A 16,694-nucleotide genomic window follows, 5' to 3' on the forward strand; every position below is an offset into this window, starting at 1 on the left:
AGGAGCCGTTGGCCTTTGTAAGTCTTGTATGATTTTTAATTTTAGTTTCTTGTGTATAATTCGGAGTTTAGTATGACGTCCATTGTACTATTATACATTTTTTAAGGGGCCAGCTGAAGGACGCCTCCGGGTTTCTCGCTACATTGAAGACCCATTGGTGGCCTTCGACTGTTGTCTGTTCTATGGTTGGTTTGTTGTTGCTTTGACACATTCCCAATTTCCTTCTCAATTTTATTACTATTCAAATCCTTGGTGTAATGTGTACTAAAAAGAACATTTAGAGGCAGTTTAATAAATCCAATGCCCTCATGAAACTTTTGTCAAATATATATACTGGTAAATTGCAAATTTGACCTCAAAATATACCCAAAAAAATGTATTATGTTTAATATCATGGTTATAAGAATTACTGTATTGGTCATATTTGACAACCAAAAGCATAGAGACATTCTCAAATTTTCAAAGTCACACTAAGATTTTCATGTTACTCATATTCATAAAAGTCTGCAATGGTGACAGGTGTTGCATAATTTTCAGACAGATTCCCAGTCTATCATTTCGGTACAAACATTCTCATCAGTGCAAACTAGGACCAGCTGACACACACAATAGCAACTTCAGTGAAAAAAGTCAAGATTCGGGTTATAACTGATTAACCTAAAGCAAACAGGCAAATGAAATTATTGATTGAGCATACATTTACCACGACTTTTCAAATGAGAACAGAGAATTTATACTTTAATAGTACAAAATTAAGCATCTGATAGATTAAGATCTTTAAAATATTTGCTAGTTTTTAGACCTATTGGTCAATGCTCTCAGTAATTTATTATTGCACGGCAAATGGTTTGCAAAAAATGTATAAAAAAAGCATATTCTCTGAAATTATCTTACTATTCTGGCCTTGTAACACAAGTATTCAGTCAATTTCAGAAAGACTATTTATAACTTTCTTCCACATATATTCCATTTAAACACCTTTACTGTTCATGTGAAAATCAACAAACCATGACCGTGACAACAATATGGAGACAGCTGTTTCTTAATCCCGTCAAGAATTCTTCATCATTTATACCTTGTATTTACCTGAAATCTATCCTTTAACCATCTTATCATTAACACCCCAGGCGAAGAAAAAAAAACCGAAAAACCCACTCAATTAAAAACCTCAATCAAGTAAATATTTAACAAAAAGTGTCGGTAGATAATTTTTACCTGAGATTTTAACACCAACAATATGAGTCAACCTCGGCATCCATAAAAAGATGACGCCACAAGTTTTATTTATTGATCCGTGTTTTATTTTCATCTGTTGCAGATTTTTAATCTACATTTGTTGTACCTTACTGAATAGTCTTCATCATTATAAATCGTATCGAACTTCTGCTCTGGTGTACGGATCAAATGTACCCTTGTACTCTCGGGGATGATCTTCATAATGAGACAAAATATATACATATGATTATGAAACACAGAACTGATTAAATCTTTTTAAAAAGTCAAAAATGATGAAAAAATGGAACACTTACATTCTATATGCCTTCATAGTCTCGGTCGCCATGATAATTTCCGTAGACATTTGTAATTTTAGGACCTACTACTTTTTTACACAAACAGCATCCATAATAAGAAGATATTGTAGGAAAATTTGGAATGTTGTATTGATTTTGGATATCTGGGGTTTCATGCGTCGTTAGAATCAACAAGTCCCAGTCAAAAGACAAATATAACACTGAGGCCAACTTTAAAACATGAAATAATGAATTACTTGTCAATTTAAAAGACAACTAATCATTAAATTATCTCCATAAATGGTTTAAATTTATCAATTAGCTTGAAATGAAGTACCAGACTCCCCACTTTATAAATAGACTCTACCAATATGGAGCCAAACAAGAATATACAGAAGAGTATTGATTTTCTACAAGAATCATATTGATTCCAAACATCAATGATGTCATCCATTGAATAATTTATTCTATAAATCTTTTGAATGTATATCTTTATGTATTGGTCAGAAGGTCATTTATTATAACCATTGTGTCTACTTCCTTTATAGGCATAAAACTGTACAACATCCCATCATCAAAACATCCCAAAATGACTTCGACCAAAGGGCATTTGTCATCATACATGTAATTTATTAAAATGAATTGTTGTCATGGACAAACACAACATTCGTCCTACGAGGAAATGTTGCTATGGACAAGACAGAAATAAACATTGAAATATACATGAAAAAGATTTTTCCAAAATATGTTGTATGATTTGACATGGATTTTGTAACTAAATGTAATTATAACAGATTCAAATTAATGGGAAATAACTCAATTTACATTAGCAATGATAAGAAATCAAAAAGAGTCAAGTTGAAAAGTATCTCTGATATTACAAAATAAAAACAAAGAGCAAACTATTTCTAATGCTTTCAGAATAATAGCTTGGGGCCCCACTGACTGTCTAAGAGGGGCGCAATTCAATCATGCTTCAGTGATTCCCTATATAAGCAACCAAATTTTTTGCAGAAAAGGGGGAGTGGGCCCCCTTAAAAACCATCTAAATCTGCCTCTGCAGATGCCCCACTTGCACTATAATTTTCCATGTTCAGTAGATCGTGTTTTATTCTGCACTCATTCTATTTGAGCAGTCAAAATGAGTTGACCGTATATTTTTATGTCATGTACTGTAACAGTCACTGACCTGATATCACTTTTTCTCATGAATTATATTTGAATTGAAATTGCCGAAATTATAATTAATTATTCATACAACCTATTCAACCTGTTCTTGTTTCCAATGTATACAATGAATCAAACTTATTACTTTTGCAATTTTAGAAAAAAACATATTTCACTTGCATTGACTTGTTAATATTTTTGGTTTGCAAGCTACATGTATATATCATTATATTTTATGCTTATTGTTGATATTTTAGTTCATTCTCAAACAAACTTGTTCATCATAGATTGCAGGTTTCAACAGGTAGATGTACATTTCATTGTGCTGTACATTTCTCTGCCTGCATGATGATTATAAAGTTTAAAGAGGTTAATGATTTTTTAAAAAGATGTAAATGTAATTCACAAGGACTCTTCAATTTCACCATTTACAAAGTGGTTCTCTTAATGACAAAGGTATTTCTGACCAATTCACCTTTTCATAGAATGAAGGACTATGGGTAATCTCATTGTTATTACACCAAAATGAAAATAACGTTACGTCATTGGATGGATTTCCATTGTTAACATTCTTAACCAATTACAACGTTTTGGTATAGGCTTTTTAAAAAATTACCCATAATGCATTAGATTCTGAAATGGCAAGTTTTGTTTTGTCTCTAAAATTTGTAAAAGAAAGAAAAAAATCAGTTTTAACATTGGAGAAGGTAGTCATAATCATGTTATCAATGTACTGCTAAAATCATCTGTACCAAGAGAATTAATGAATACTCCTCGCAACATACTTGTACATGTATCCATGTATTATTTTGTATAGCTAATATCATTAACCTTCCATGTACAGTTATTGAGGAATAGACGTGCAACCTGGAACACTTGAGCATCAAATTTGGGTACATGACATACACATAAAACATATTTGTCACAAATGCAGTTTGTAGTCCTCATAAAAACAATCGATTATCGACATATAATAATAATCTTTATTGTCATATAAACAAATCAACATGTTTGTGACAAACTAAAACAAACCAAAAACCAAAAAACTAACATACACTCATACATATAATAGATATGTATATAAATATATCAATTGTTGCAATTATAAAATATAGTGACAAGTCAAAATACAAATTACAACATATCAATATACCACAAAACTTTTAACCATGGTAAATCAAGAGTCCCCTGTCCTCAGTTTCATTGACTGTTTTAAAAAGGAACCTAATCTTTGTACCTGTTGAAAATTTGATGGATTGAGTATATATTGTAGCTTTTTTTTATTAGTGCAACTCGTAAAGTCAGAATAGAATTTTGAGAAGCAATTTCAGAGAAGTAATTATTTCTTAAGTTTTTATTTATTTCGCAATGAAAGAAGAAGTGATATTCATCATCTATATCTTTAATAGGGCAAAGATTACATAATCTAAGATTTCGTGGTACTTTTTTATATCTACCTAATTCAAGTTCCAGACTATGATCAAATATTCTAAATTTAGTTATAAGTTTACGAAATTCAAAGTTTGAATGTGACAAGTAAAATTATGTCTCAGTATCTGTTTTGAGATCTTTGTAGAGAAAAAGTTTATTATGTTCACATAAATTTTCAATATTAGTTTTATAGAGACTTTTATATTTATTAGAAATTCCTACTTTGATAACATTTTTTAGAGACTTGACTTCTTTTCTAGTTTTACATGAAAACAACTTTTTGGGATCATCTATCTCTTTAGGGATAATATCTTTGGCATATGTATACCAGGAGTATACATTTTGAGCATCTAACATCTTACAGATTTCAAATGATTCCTTTAAAAGAGGATTAATATCTTTAGTGTGTAGCCTAGCCAAATAAAGTAGAGACTGGACTTAATAAAGTTTTCTATTGGTAACCTTCCAACTTCAAGACGAGTTGCAAAATTTGTTGAGCATTTTCTAACACCCAATATATATTTACATAATGATAAATGAACCTTTTCAAAAGGTGATCTATCTATAAAAGAAAATGGATCAACAATTTTGTTACTATAGTTTGCACGAGCTTTTGCTCTGATGAATGGTAGGTATGAGTCCATCATACATACTTCAACATTATAAGTTAGTACAGGTCTGACTAATGAATCAAATAAGCAAAATGCTACTTTGATTGGCACATTACCAATAGCTGAAAATCGGGAATATTGTTGACTAACAAAAAATGTACATGTACTTTGCGTAATAGTTAGTAGAATACTCAACCTTAAAACTTAACCAACCACTGATCAATGGTAATATTGTCCAATTAAAGTCCAGTTACTCCAGTATATAGTAAACAGACTGAAACAGACTACCTACCTGTTGTTTACAAACATCCAAACAAACATAGCAAGCAAGTTAATCAAAGGTTTGCTTTGCATGCTTTTATAGACATGCTGTAACAAACTAAATAGTTACTAAACCCCTAACGGGAAGGATTGTGCCTGATGTTCATATGATGAAATCATAATCTTTCAGTCAGTTTAGTTGAAGTCTGGAGCTGGCATGTCAGTTAACTGCTAGTAGTCTGTTGTTATTTATGTATTATTGTCATTTTGTTTATTTTCTTTGGTTACATCTTCTGACATCAGACTCGGATTTCTCTTGAACTGAATTTTAATGTGCGTATTGTTATGCATTTACTTTACTACATTGGTTAGAGGTATAGGGGGAGGGTTGAGATCTCACAAACATGTTTAACCCCGCCGCATTTTTGCGCCTGTCCCAAGTCAGGAGCCTCTGGCCTTTGTTAGTCTTGTATTATTTTAATTTTAGTTTCTTGTGTACAATTTGGAAATTAGTATGGCGTTCATTATCACTGGACTAGTATATATTTGTTTAGGGGCCAGCTGAAGGAGCCTCCGGGTGCGGGAATTTCTCGCTACATTGAAGACCTGTTGGTGACCCTCTGCTGTTGTTTTTTATTTGGGCGGGTTGTTGTCTCTTTGACACATTCCCCATTTCCATTCTCAATTTTAAATAGGAATGGGTTATAAATCTAGACCTCTCATCCCTTAATCCCCGGAAAGGTGAGCGATTCTCATAATGATTGTTCCAAACGAATAAAGAAGATTTATTCAAAACCTGTTGCTGCAACCACTTTATTATATCAGATTTTGTGATAGTTGATTAAAACAATCATAAGATTATCAATTTGTTCATTATTCTTTGGTATTTTTCTTCATGCTGTAAGTATTTACAATGAACATTCTGAAATCTACAGGTTTCGAAACTTATTTTTTTAAATTTTATAATTAACTTCTGTTGGCCTGTAGAGAGGATTTTTACAGGCCCTAGAGAAATTTTACGAGCCTGGGCAGCTGACCCTGTGGTTCAGCATGAAGACTGCTGTCGTAGTGCTGATGTTAAATAAAATATATAAAGTTATTTACCCCATGTCTTCTGTAACAGCTTCTGGTGAACCTTTTGAGGACTCCATGCTACATGCAATTAAAATCTGAAAATTAACAAAATCACTTAAAACCATGCATTGATACATTCAAACAGAACAAATCATTTACATTGTAACAACATAATCATTCTATAATAACATAAAATGTATCTATAAACAGTGCTAACATGCTTTAAAATATGAATTTTATCTAACTATTTCACAAATTAATAAAAATTATTATCTTTCTTACTTTTCTTTAGTCTTACACTTGAATATTTCAATTCAAATCAGAAAATTAAAACATAAACCCTTAAGTTCACAGTAAATTTGTAATAAATATGGATGTTTTTATTTAACTCTCTAACGTCTAAGAAAAGATAAAAAATCACGACAATACTTGAAATTTTTTGTATCCAAACCAACCAAGAAATAAGATTTGAAAGAAATCAAAAACAAGATCCTTTTAGAAAACAGAAATCTACTCATTAACCAATATGTCAAACTTGATGGCTCACACATCACTTCTGTAAATTTAGATTCTAAAATCTTTGAGAATAATCAGATTAACCTGCATACAGAAGTCTGACTAAGGCGCTGAGTCCATGAGACTGTCCTATTATATACTCAAGAAAATCAGTCCTCATCATTTTCATTAATACTGTGAGTTTAAAGAGGCATAAATTCAGATTTTAAAATATTCTATCAACTGTGACTACATGGTACATATAAATGTATCATCATATTATATCAAAAGTTTAAGTGTAATTTTAATTTAATGGCATTTTCTTGCTCCATTATGTTTTGAAGTCTAAAATAATAAATTATTTAATTATACAGCAATAAAGTTTCTTATTCTCACTGTTGGACTCACCATGGCCAAAAATCAATCATGTTTTAGTTAGTACTATGTCTGGTTTCCCTTATACTGATTATACAGATCATAAATCATCAATGATCATAATTAATTGATGCTTTCCCCTGGTATGGAATGAGAGATATTTAGGTTGGATTATGACAAATAAAATGCACAGAATTCTGTATCCTTTCACTACTACATGTTGTAATATCAGAATCTAAACATATTTATGATATACATATATGTATATGCTGAACAAAATAACATTATGCTCATTGCATTCAAATATTGTAAATTCAGAAATGTTTGTGGGCAATTATTATTCTGATTGTCGAACAAATATCATAAATTAGAATTTCAGGAAATGCTGCATATTCATGATATTGTCAAAATTAAATCAAATACAAGCTTTTCTTATTTGCAAAACCTACATGTACACTGTAACCTGTTGCAAATTTTCGCAGTATTTTAAACATTTCTGAATGTACCTGTTTATATCATTTGTGTATATAATTGCCCAAATTGCAATGCAGTGATGATTCATAAAAAAATCAGCTAAATGCCAAAAAATGTACATGTACTATGCATTATCAGGCCCATTCTACATGCATGACATGTTATAAAATTAAGAGAAAAAAAATAATGATGTCAACATACATGTACAAATGATATATTTATTGGTGAGCATGCTTGTTGGACAGTATAGGCACTATGCATCAAACTTTAATGATTGAATTCAACTGAATAGGCAGAGGCAAAAGTAATGTTACCTGCAGCTTTAAATCAAAGAGCTGATAGCTCTGAGGTGGAAGAAGGTGAATAAAAGGTAACCTGAATTACCATAAAAGCAGCCCCACTAACCCAGCCTACTTTGTTCCATTATTATTATGACATATTTTGTTTTCTTCAAACAAGAATGTGTCATAAGTACATGGATTTCCCATCTGTACAATCATTTTCTATGTTCAGTGGACTGTGGAAAACAGGTAAAAATCTTTAATTTGGCAGTAAAATTAGAAAGATCATATCATAAGGAACACATGTGTACTTAGTTTCAAGTTGATTGGATTTCAACTTCATCAAAAACTACCTAGACCATAAACTTTAACCTGAAGCAGGATGGACGGACAGATCAGAAAACATAATGCCCATAAATGGGGCGTAAAAATAGTAAGACTTGTTACATACCCACCAACTTTTGAAAGTTCCCATGGGTTTTTTTTGTGCGCGACAACAATTTTACAGGTTACAATTTTTAGCGAAGTATTTAGCACGATCTGGATTGTCTAGAAAAAGTGTCATATTTGTATGATGAACTTACATGCCTTTTTCTTAAGTCTGATTGCATGATTCTTGTTATTAAATCGGTGGAAAAGATGAACATGTAGCTAGCAGACGAGGGTTTATTTTCTTGTGTAAAAATATTAGATGCTTGTTAAAATTTCCAATTTTGAATTATGCACAAAGATGAACCTTTAACAGGTTGGGAACAACACTCCAAATGAGGGTTACATGAGGGGTAACCCTCATTGGAAGAACATTACAACCCACTGTATGAGCACCTTTCTATTCATATTATTTGATGAAACTTTTCCCCAAGAACTATGCATCTATCAAGTATTAAATGGTCAAAACATGTCAAAAGAATTTTGTGATGTTTCTAGACTTAATATATCTTATTAATTTGACCCCTCATTTAGAAAATTTGTACCAAATATAATGAATTTTCCCACTTTTGAGTTAAAAATCTTTAAAACTTTCTATCTTTTTTTTTATCAACAGTAAAATGACACCTTGTTTTAGGGACAGTCCCTCACGGGCCTCAGTTAGGAGCAGTATTCATAATGAGTGAAAAGGGGGGGGGTCCCAACCTGTTTGTTGGTCTTTGTGAAAAAAAAAGTACATTGTCCTTTAAATGATTTAATTGAATACAAAAATAGAATATGTTTATACAACAAGTATTATGTCAATATATTAGTGAAAAAACCCTAACTTTTTATTATCTTTATGGTAGTACTGCATCATTGAATTTTGTCAGTCAGCCATGCTTTTATCCTTAAGCTGTGTAAGAACCTGCTTGCAGATGAAAATTCACATGCCATGTTCACCATTTTCACTGATTAGATGAAAACAACACAAGTTCAAAATCTAGCATGTAAGAATAATCTTCAGAAAAAAGTTTTTTATTGGCTTATAAATTGATTATGAGAAACACAGAATTTGATTGGCTGAACACCTTGGGAACAAAATAAGGAACAGATGATTTTTATTAAATCAGATTTTAGAGTTTTTTAATGATACCCTTAATATTATTATTTTTTAATGAATGGAAGGACGCATTATAAAACGTCCTTGTTAAGAGCAAAGAGAATGAACACAGGGCGAACGTACTTTACGGGCGAAAGAACTAAGGACGAACAGACCAAGGGCGAACATGTAAACAGGGCGAGTTGTCCAGATTCCAAATTAACGCATGCGTACTACAAATATTTACATTAAAAACATCCGGTTACAAGTAAACAAATAACGTTCATGTAGATGAGATGAAATCTAATAATTTACATAAATAAAAGGATACATATTTACGATAGTGGTTGTTTTTCAATCCTAATTTACAAATTAAATGATGCAGATGCTTAATCATGTGTACAATTCGGAGTCAGGAATCAGAAGTTATTATGAAATTGTAATACACAGAAACGAATCTGGCATACAGAGGCTCAATGATTTTGAAGTCGGCACCATAGGCCTTCAGATGACTTGAAGTCTTCTTCCACCAAAAAGGGCACTCTTAGAAAGATCTGTGTGGAAACTACACTTTCAAAGTTTTAAATTAGGGCACCTATTACATAAATGCAAAGGCAAAGAATAGGGATTTGTCAAATTAAACAATTGTTTCATATTCAGGGCTTGAAAATAAAGATAAATCAAAGCGCTGTAAGCGCTGAAGGCAGTTAACCATTAACCAAAGCAACCGTAATTATGAAAACTGTGGCAATGTTGCCTCAACATTAAACATTAATATATATATATAGTACATTCATGTTTATCTAATGATTTATTTATTAAGGCAAATAATTTATATGTTATCAAGGTTTCAAAAGCAATGCATATATCAATGTATATTTTTTTTATGGTGAGTCTGCAGTGTTACAAGTTCCCAATGATTGCAGTTGTTCTACTTGGTAGTTAACCTTGGTTTTATTTGACTGCTAGAAGTTCAATTTGACTTAGTATGAACATGTAATAGTATGAATGGACTGGTTTCCCTGGAAAGAAAACTGAGTTTGTGTTCTATAGTACAAAAGTTATGAGACACGAATCAGACAAATGTTCACTACAACAGGGATCAAAGGTGAGGTCTGACTGACCTGCCCATAGTAAATGTAAATGATTTGTTATTTTGTCCCATACATATGAATATATATAATTTAGGGGTGGGGATCTCAACGGTTTTCAAGTTCTCAAACAGGTAGGGGTAGGCAGATGATTTAGGGGGGCAGGGGGCCCGCCCCCCCTCCTTTTTGGGAAAAAAATTGGTTGCTTATATAGGGAATCACTGAAGCGTGACTGGAGCGGGCCCCACTTAGGTCGGTCAGAGGGCCCCACTTATGAAAATTTCTGGATCCGCCACTGGGGGTAGAGTGACCCTAGGGACTTCCCCTACATTTCATTTTATTTGTTATCTTGTCCCATACATGAATATATATGGTTTGGGGGTGGGGATCTCATTGGTTTCCAAGTTCTCAAACAGGAGGGGTAGGGTGACCCCAGGGACTCCCCCTATATTTCATTTAATTAGTTAAATTGGCCCATACATGAATATATATTGTTTTGGTGTGGGGATCTCGACCGTTTCCAAGTTCTCAAACAAGATGGTTGGGGTGACCACAGGGACTTCCCCTATATTTCATTTGATTTGTTATATTGTCCCATACATGAGTATATATGGTTTAGGGGTAAGGATCTTGACCATTTCCAAGTTCTCAAACATGAGGGTGAACAGTGACCTCAGGGACTCCCCCTATCTTTCATTTGAATTGTTATATTGTCCCGTACATGAATATATATGGTTAAGGGGTGGCGATCTCAATGGGTTTCAAATTCTCAAACAGGAGGGGGTGGGGTGACCCAAGGGACTCCCCCTATATTTTATCTGATTTGATATATTGTCCAATACATGAATATATATGGTTTAGGAGTGGGGATCTCGACCATTTTTAAATTCTGAAACAGGAGGGGTGGGGTGACCCCCAGCGACTCTTCCTATATTTCATTTGATTTTTCATATTGTCACAAACATGAATATATATGGTTAAGGGGTGTGGATCTCGACCGTTTCCAAGTTCTCAAACAGGAGAGGGTGGGGTAACTCCAGGGACTCCCCCTATATTTCATTTTTAATTTATTATATTATCCTATACTTGAATATATGCAGGGGCTGATTCAGACAGGGGGAGGGTTGCGGGCTTGCACACCCCTTAAATTTGCAAAGCATGTGTTGTTCTCAGCTTAATAAAGAATATTCCGATAATTTTACCTCAAATTTTTTTTAGCCTCGCTCTGCTCGGCAAAAATTTAAATTTGCCCCTCCTAACCTAAAATCCTGGATCTGCCCCTCATATGGTTTAGGGGTGAGGAGCTCGACCGTTTCCAAGTTATCAAACAGGAGGGGGTAGAGGGGCCCAAAGAATGCCACCTATATATCATATGATTTACCTACATTAAGGTATATATAATATAGTTGCATTTTTGTGAAAATAAAGAAAGAAACTTTCAGCTACTTTAATTGACCCTTCAAAATTGAGAAAAACAAATAACCCTTCGAAATTGCAGTAATATGTTTACACTTTAAAAGCATCTCACATGCATTATCATCATTTATCATTTATAAAGAAAATTAAGACTGTGACCATGAACATGTATATTGTTCATGTTGTTAGATATACTGTTCCCAGCTGTCACTTTGTATTGGATTTTATAAATTAAAATTTGTCAAAAAGTAATTTTGAGTTTCTGAATAAAACATTTTTCTGCTTTTTCTTTCTTTTACATATATCTTTTGGTTTACAATTCTAGTGTTTATATTCATTTACCATGCATAGATGTATTTTTTCACCTGCTTGGATTTATTTTGTAAATGATCGCCAAACCCGGAATTACCCTTATCCGCTTCCTGAATCGGATCCGATATTGTAAAATTTTGTCTTCACAGCCGCCATTGTTATGTGTTTACAATGTTGTTTTTGTCAATCAGATACGATTTTACTCGAATTTATGCAATATTTGTCGGCGATTTTCTGTATAAAGCTAGCGGTTGAACAAAATGAACAAGGCTGTCGTGACTAATAATGATAAAAATAAGTTTTTAGCTCGTTTAATTGGAGACTTTGGTGAACATGGTGAAAAGGTTTGCAAAGTAATTTCTTATTTTCTTTCAAGTGGAAGGTGACTACGTCGGGCATAGCTAGAAACCAACTATCCTATTCGAAATTCCGATTGCAAAAGTGGAAGGTCGCGGACCTCGGACCACCGCTAATTTGCACACCTGCCTCCAAATTGAAAAGCTATGAAAATTTCTTTTTCTTTAATTTTAAATTGCCGCCAACAGCATGAACAGTTGAACTTATTATATAATAGACTACTGACGTAGTTGTACTACGTATTGATGACAAACAATATTCCTACGACTTTTGTCATTTGGGAAATCTAAACAACTTGTCTTAAGAGATTTTCGGCGATTAAATATTTCATACAATTGTTCTTTGACACCTTAGCTAAAAGCACAAGTCATAATGAACTACACAAGGATTCTTAATAAGCACTACTTCCTATGTGTAACTTTAAAACTTTTGGATAAATCGACGATCATTTAAGGTTTTTCTGGTCATATTTTTTGTAATCCAGAATAAAAAGTATTAAAAAAGTGTTCAATTAGTTATATATAACATAGTAGCGAGCTAGATAATAACAATGGCAAGTATTTCAGCATTTATTGGGTAGAACACAAATCTAGGGTGCTCGCATAATGCAGCTTAACTGCATAAAAATGAATTAGCATGTGTTGCAATTATTAGTATACAAGCTATGTACACATGATGTATACATGTACTTGAACATTTGACAATAATTTAAAATTGTGTTTTTCTCAAGTATGCTTCTTCTAAGCAATTAATTATAAGATTAATTTAAATTTAGTATTTTGTTTGTGTCTTATTACTATTTTTATTGAATTGAACTGTTAGATGAAGTTAATAGAATAAATGTGTGAAGTCATGTATTTTATCATTATTTCATGATGCACAAATATTATGATTAGTATATATACATTAACATACAACATGTTGCATGTATGTTGATATTTGATAAAATAATTTGCCATAAACACCTTCATCTCCAAGTTATGATTAAAAAAAAATGATTACAAACTCATTATGTACTCCTGATCATACTAACATACTAGATTTCATTCATTCAAATATTGACCAAAATAATCATATACATGCAAGACTTCCTGATGGAGCACATGAATTAAATCAAAGAAAACCCACATCAGTATCACGCCACTGTTAAAAATAAGGTCTGAAAGATTAACAGTGCCAGTGGAATATAAAAGTACAAAAAGTACCATTACAAGGTGTCGATAAGCATGGTAAGTCTTGATTCCAAGTTCAACTGTCTTTTACATGTGTTTCAATATCTTTCACAGATGCCAAATTGTAATGATGCAGATTTTCCTGGGTATCTAGATTCCTTGACCTGATTCCCTAACTCTCAACTCAAGTATTTTTGACACCTGCAACTTGTCAAAAAGAATAAGAAGGACCTTAGTGCTACAGTTCCACAGCTACTGTTCTGCATGACCTACAAGGGCGGGGTGGTTCGCACAAGTCTACATTGCCCTAAAAATAAAACAGGTTTTCATAGTAGAGGCTAGAGCCGATTGTACCTAGAGGCACAACATGTCAACTTATCATGCTATGTTAACGTCTAAGCTAAGTGCATATAGAAATAAATACTTATTGAGAATATTGTCCTGAAATATGTTAATTACCTTAAAATTTTCAGATATGTATTACTATTAAAAATTACAAAATCTATACATCTTGTTGAGCTGGACTTTCCTGTCAGACTTGACAGTTGGTGGGTATTCTAAGTTGCAAATCAACGTCGGCACCAATGTTTTCGGCCATGTGCAGTGGTGTTTTAGTAAAGCTTAAATTTATAATGTCTGTCTGTGTATTTAAATTTTAGTAGAGCTATAACAACAAAATATAGTGTTTATGTGTACAACTTCACTCCCCACACAAGTAACATGGCCGTTTTCATGAATAACTGGTTTTGATAAAAGACAGATTTTATTCTGAAATTTATAAAAAAAATCACTCAGGACTAGAATCACATTTCTCTGGTTATTTTTATAAACATCGTAAAATGTTCAGTCCCAAGAATACGAAATAAGTAAAAGATCTTAATTGACGTTATTGGAAGAAAAAATACAGTTAAGATTTAATAATGCCGTTGAACATTTGTTGTAAAATCCAGTCAATCGAAAAAACGGCTCCTCTAATTTTTGCAGAGACCAATGATTTGTATAGTAAGTACACATCCTTGCAACGTGTTTCCAGTTATAATTGTAAAAAGTAATATATTAATAGAATTGTATGCTTTCGAGGGTCGTCTATGATTTTTGTGACTTGTCCAAAACTGACTTAGCCATTGTTTAATGTATTCTCATTTACTAAGGTATGCCAATAATTAAGAAATAATACTTGTTTTATATTGTTATCCATAAAGTCAGAAAATAATATATAAAAACCGTACGGATCATTCAAACAAAAAACTTTAGGTCTAAATTATATTTTCTGATTCAATTTTATAGCACATATACAGCACTCACAAGGACACTCTCTGGCATCACGAACCCGACCGGAACGGTGACGGCCGGATGGTACACATTGGTGCATAATGCAAGTGTTAACAGCTCTTTCAATTTGTTGGCATCATGTTTATAAGTTGGTCGTGCTGTTGCTGCGAGGTATAAAAAAATGTACAATTTAAAAGATGAATTTTAAATGAAAGCAAGGATTTGTCTATACAAATCCTTGATGAAATTCATGTATGTATCATGCATTGAATATCAAGTCAGCGCTTTCGTCACCATTCATAAAATGTTGTTACACAAATTCTTTCCTTTTGTGAATTTTTGCTTTAATTGCAGAAAAATATAAAACCCCGTGTTTGGTTTTAGAGCTCATGAACTTATATATTATAGATTAATTCAACCATGTACACGTATTGATCCTTTGTATAAACTTTAATATAAAAAAGAAAATGGGGTATAATTGAAAATGAGACAACTCTCCAAAAGAGACCAACATGACACAGAAATTATCAACTATAGGTCACCGTACGGCCTTCAACAAGCGGCTATCAATACAAGACACAATACTGTGGAAATATATTTGATTATTGTCTATATCTGTAATAACATTTTACAGCCCATTTGATTGAGTGTATAGCTAAAAGTAATATCTTTAGGTCACAGTAAACTACCATCCTTTAAGAGTAGACTAGTCCGACAGATAACCAATCTATCTGTATGTAGGACTAGGCTACTTCGAAATGAGGGTTGTATACCATACCTAATAACGACTTCACGGTTCAGCTGGCAAGCAAGCTAACCAAATATATTCCCTGTAGCTACACACTCAATGAAATTGGCTGTGAACTTCTGAAATGTATTGTTGTACCGTTATAGACACTCAAAGTTATGGTCCAAAATGATTTCGACACTTATCCATTTATACATTGCACAATTTTGATCGTAAGCTTTTCTCAGTTTCTATATCTATGTCCTTTTTGTTGGCTTCTTTTTTTTCTTGTTCTTTTCTTTTTGCATTGCTTGTTTGTGGTCTCATTTTAACATGCCTAAACACCCTGTTAGTTATTGGTATGACCAAATGTATCCAGCGAATTTGGTGTAATATTTATACCGAAAATAATCTGAAAACGCCATGGCTAAGAAAGAAAAAGACAAACAGACAAATGTTTTTTTTTTTATAGATTTTTATATGTCTTTTTTTATAGATTAGACCGTTATTTTTCCCGTTTGAATGGTTTTACACAATTAATATTTCAGCCCTTTATAGCTTGCTGTTCGGTGTGAGCCATAGCTCCGTGTTGAAGGCAGTACCTTGACCTATAATGGTTTATTTTTATAAATTGTTACTTGGAGAGTTGTCTCATTGGCACTCATGCCACATCTTCCTATATATATCTAAATAATAGTACTGGTGGTGATCTCAGACGCTTTGGAAGTTTTAGCATGCAGATCATGCACACATGATGTGACACCACTGAGTTGTGTTGCTCATGTTATTACAAACCCGGTTAATAGCAGTCTAATTCTGTGGAATACCTTTGTGAAAAGGGAAAGGGAGTGTATAATTACTATATATATATACGTAAGGATTATATCCGATCATCTGTGAAACGGCTAACCAACTCGTGATGGCCTCCGTAAAATTTACGAAGGGATGACTTCAACTTCACCATTTAGAACTCTTGGTTTTATATAGCTTCTTTGTGAGCAGCAACTCTCTGACAGCCAAGGAAATTATGATAGGAGGTACATATAACAAAGAATTTTAACTTTAAATATTTATTGTTGTTCTAGCATATAGACAAGTATATTGAAGGTTATTTTTGTTAATTTATAATACTTTTAAAAGCATACTATTGGTATTGT

The 16,694-nt window shown here is 32.7% G+C and overlaps 1 protein-coding gene across 13 annotated transcripts in view; it reads right to left on the minus strand.

Annotated features, from left to right (window-relative positions):
- The window catches only part of LOC143069428 (kinesin light chain-like), a 47,971-nt gene extending 33,682 nt beyond the window's left edge, over positions 1-14,289 (minus strand). For 6 of the 13 annotated variants that reach the window (XM_076244052.1, XM_076244053.1, XM_076244044.1 and 3 more), the window contains exon 1: positions 1,530-1,647. In XM_076244052.1, coding sequence (XP_076100167.1) covers positions 1,530-1,579 — 50 coding nt within the window. In that variant the 5' untranslated portion in view covers positions 1,580-1,647. Of the gene's footprint in view, positions 1-1,529; positions 1,649-6,085; positions 6,151-13,997 lie in introns of those variants that run through there. The other 7 variants (XM_076244050.1, XM_076244057.1, XM_076244055.1 and 4 more) reach the window with 5 other exon arrangements.
- Positions 14,290-16,694: the final 2,405 nt, after the last annotated feature.

Source organism: Mytilus galloprovincialis, chromosome 3, assembly GCF_965363235.1.
Source record: "Mytilus galloprovincialis chromosome 3, xbMytGall1.hap1.1, whole genome shotgun sequence".
In the NCBI taxonomy this organism is placed as follows: Eukaryota; Metazoa; Mollusca; class Bivalvia; order Mytilida; family Mytilidae; genus Mytilus; species Mytilus galloprovincialis.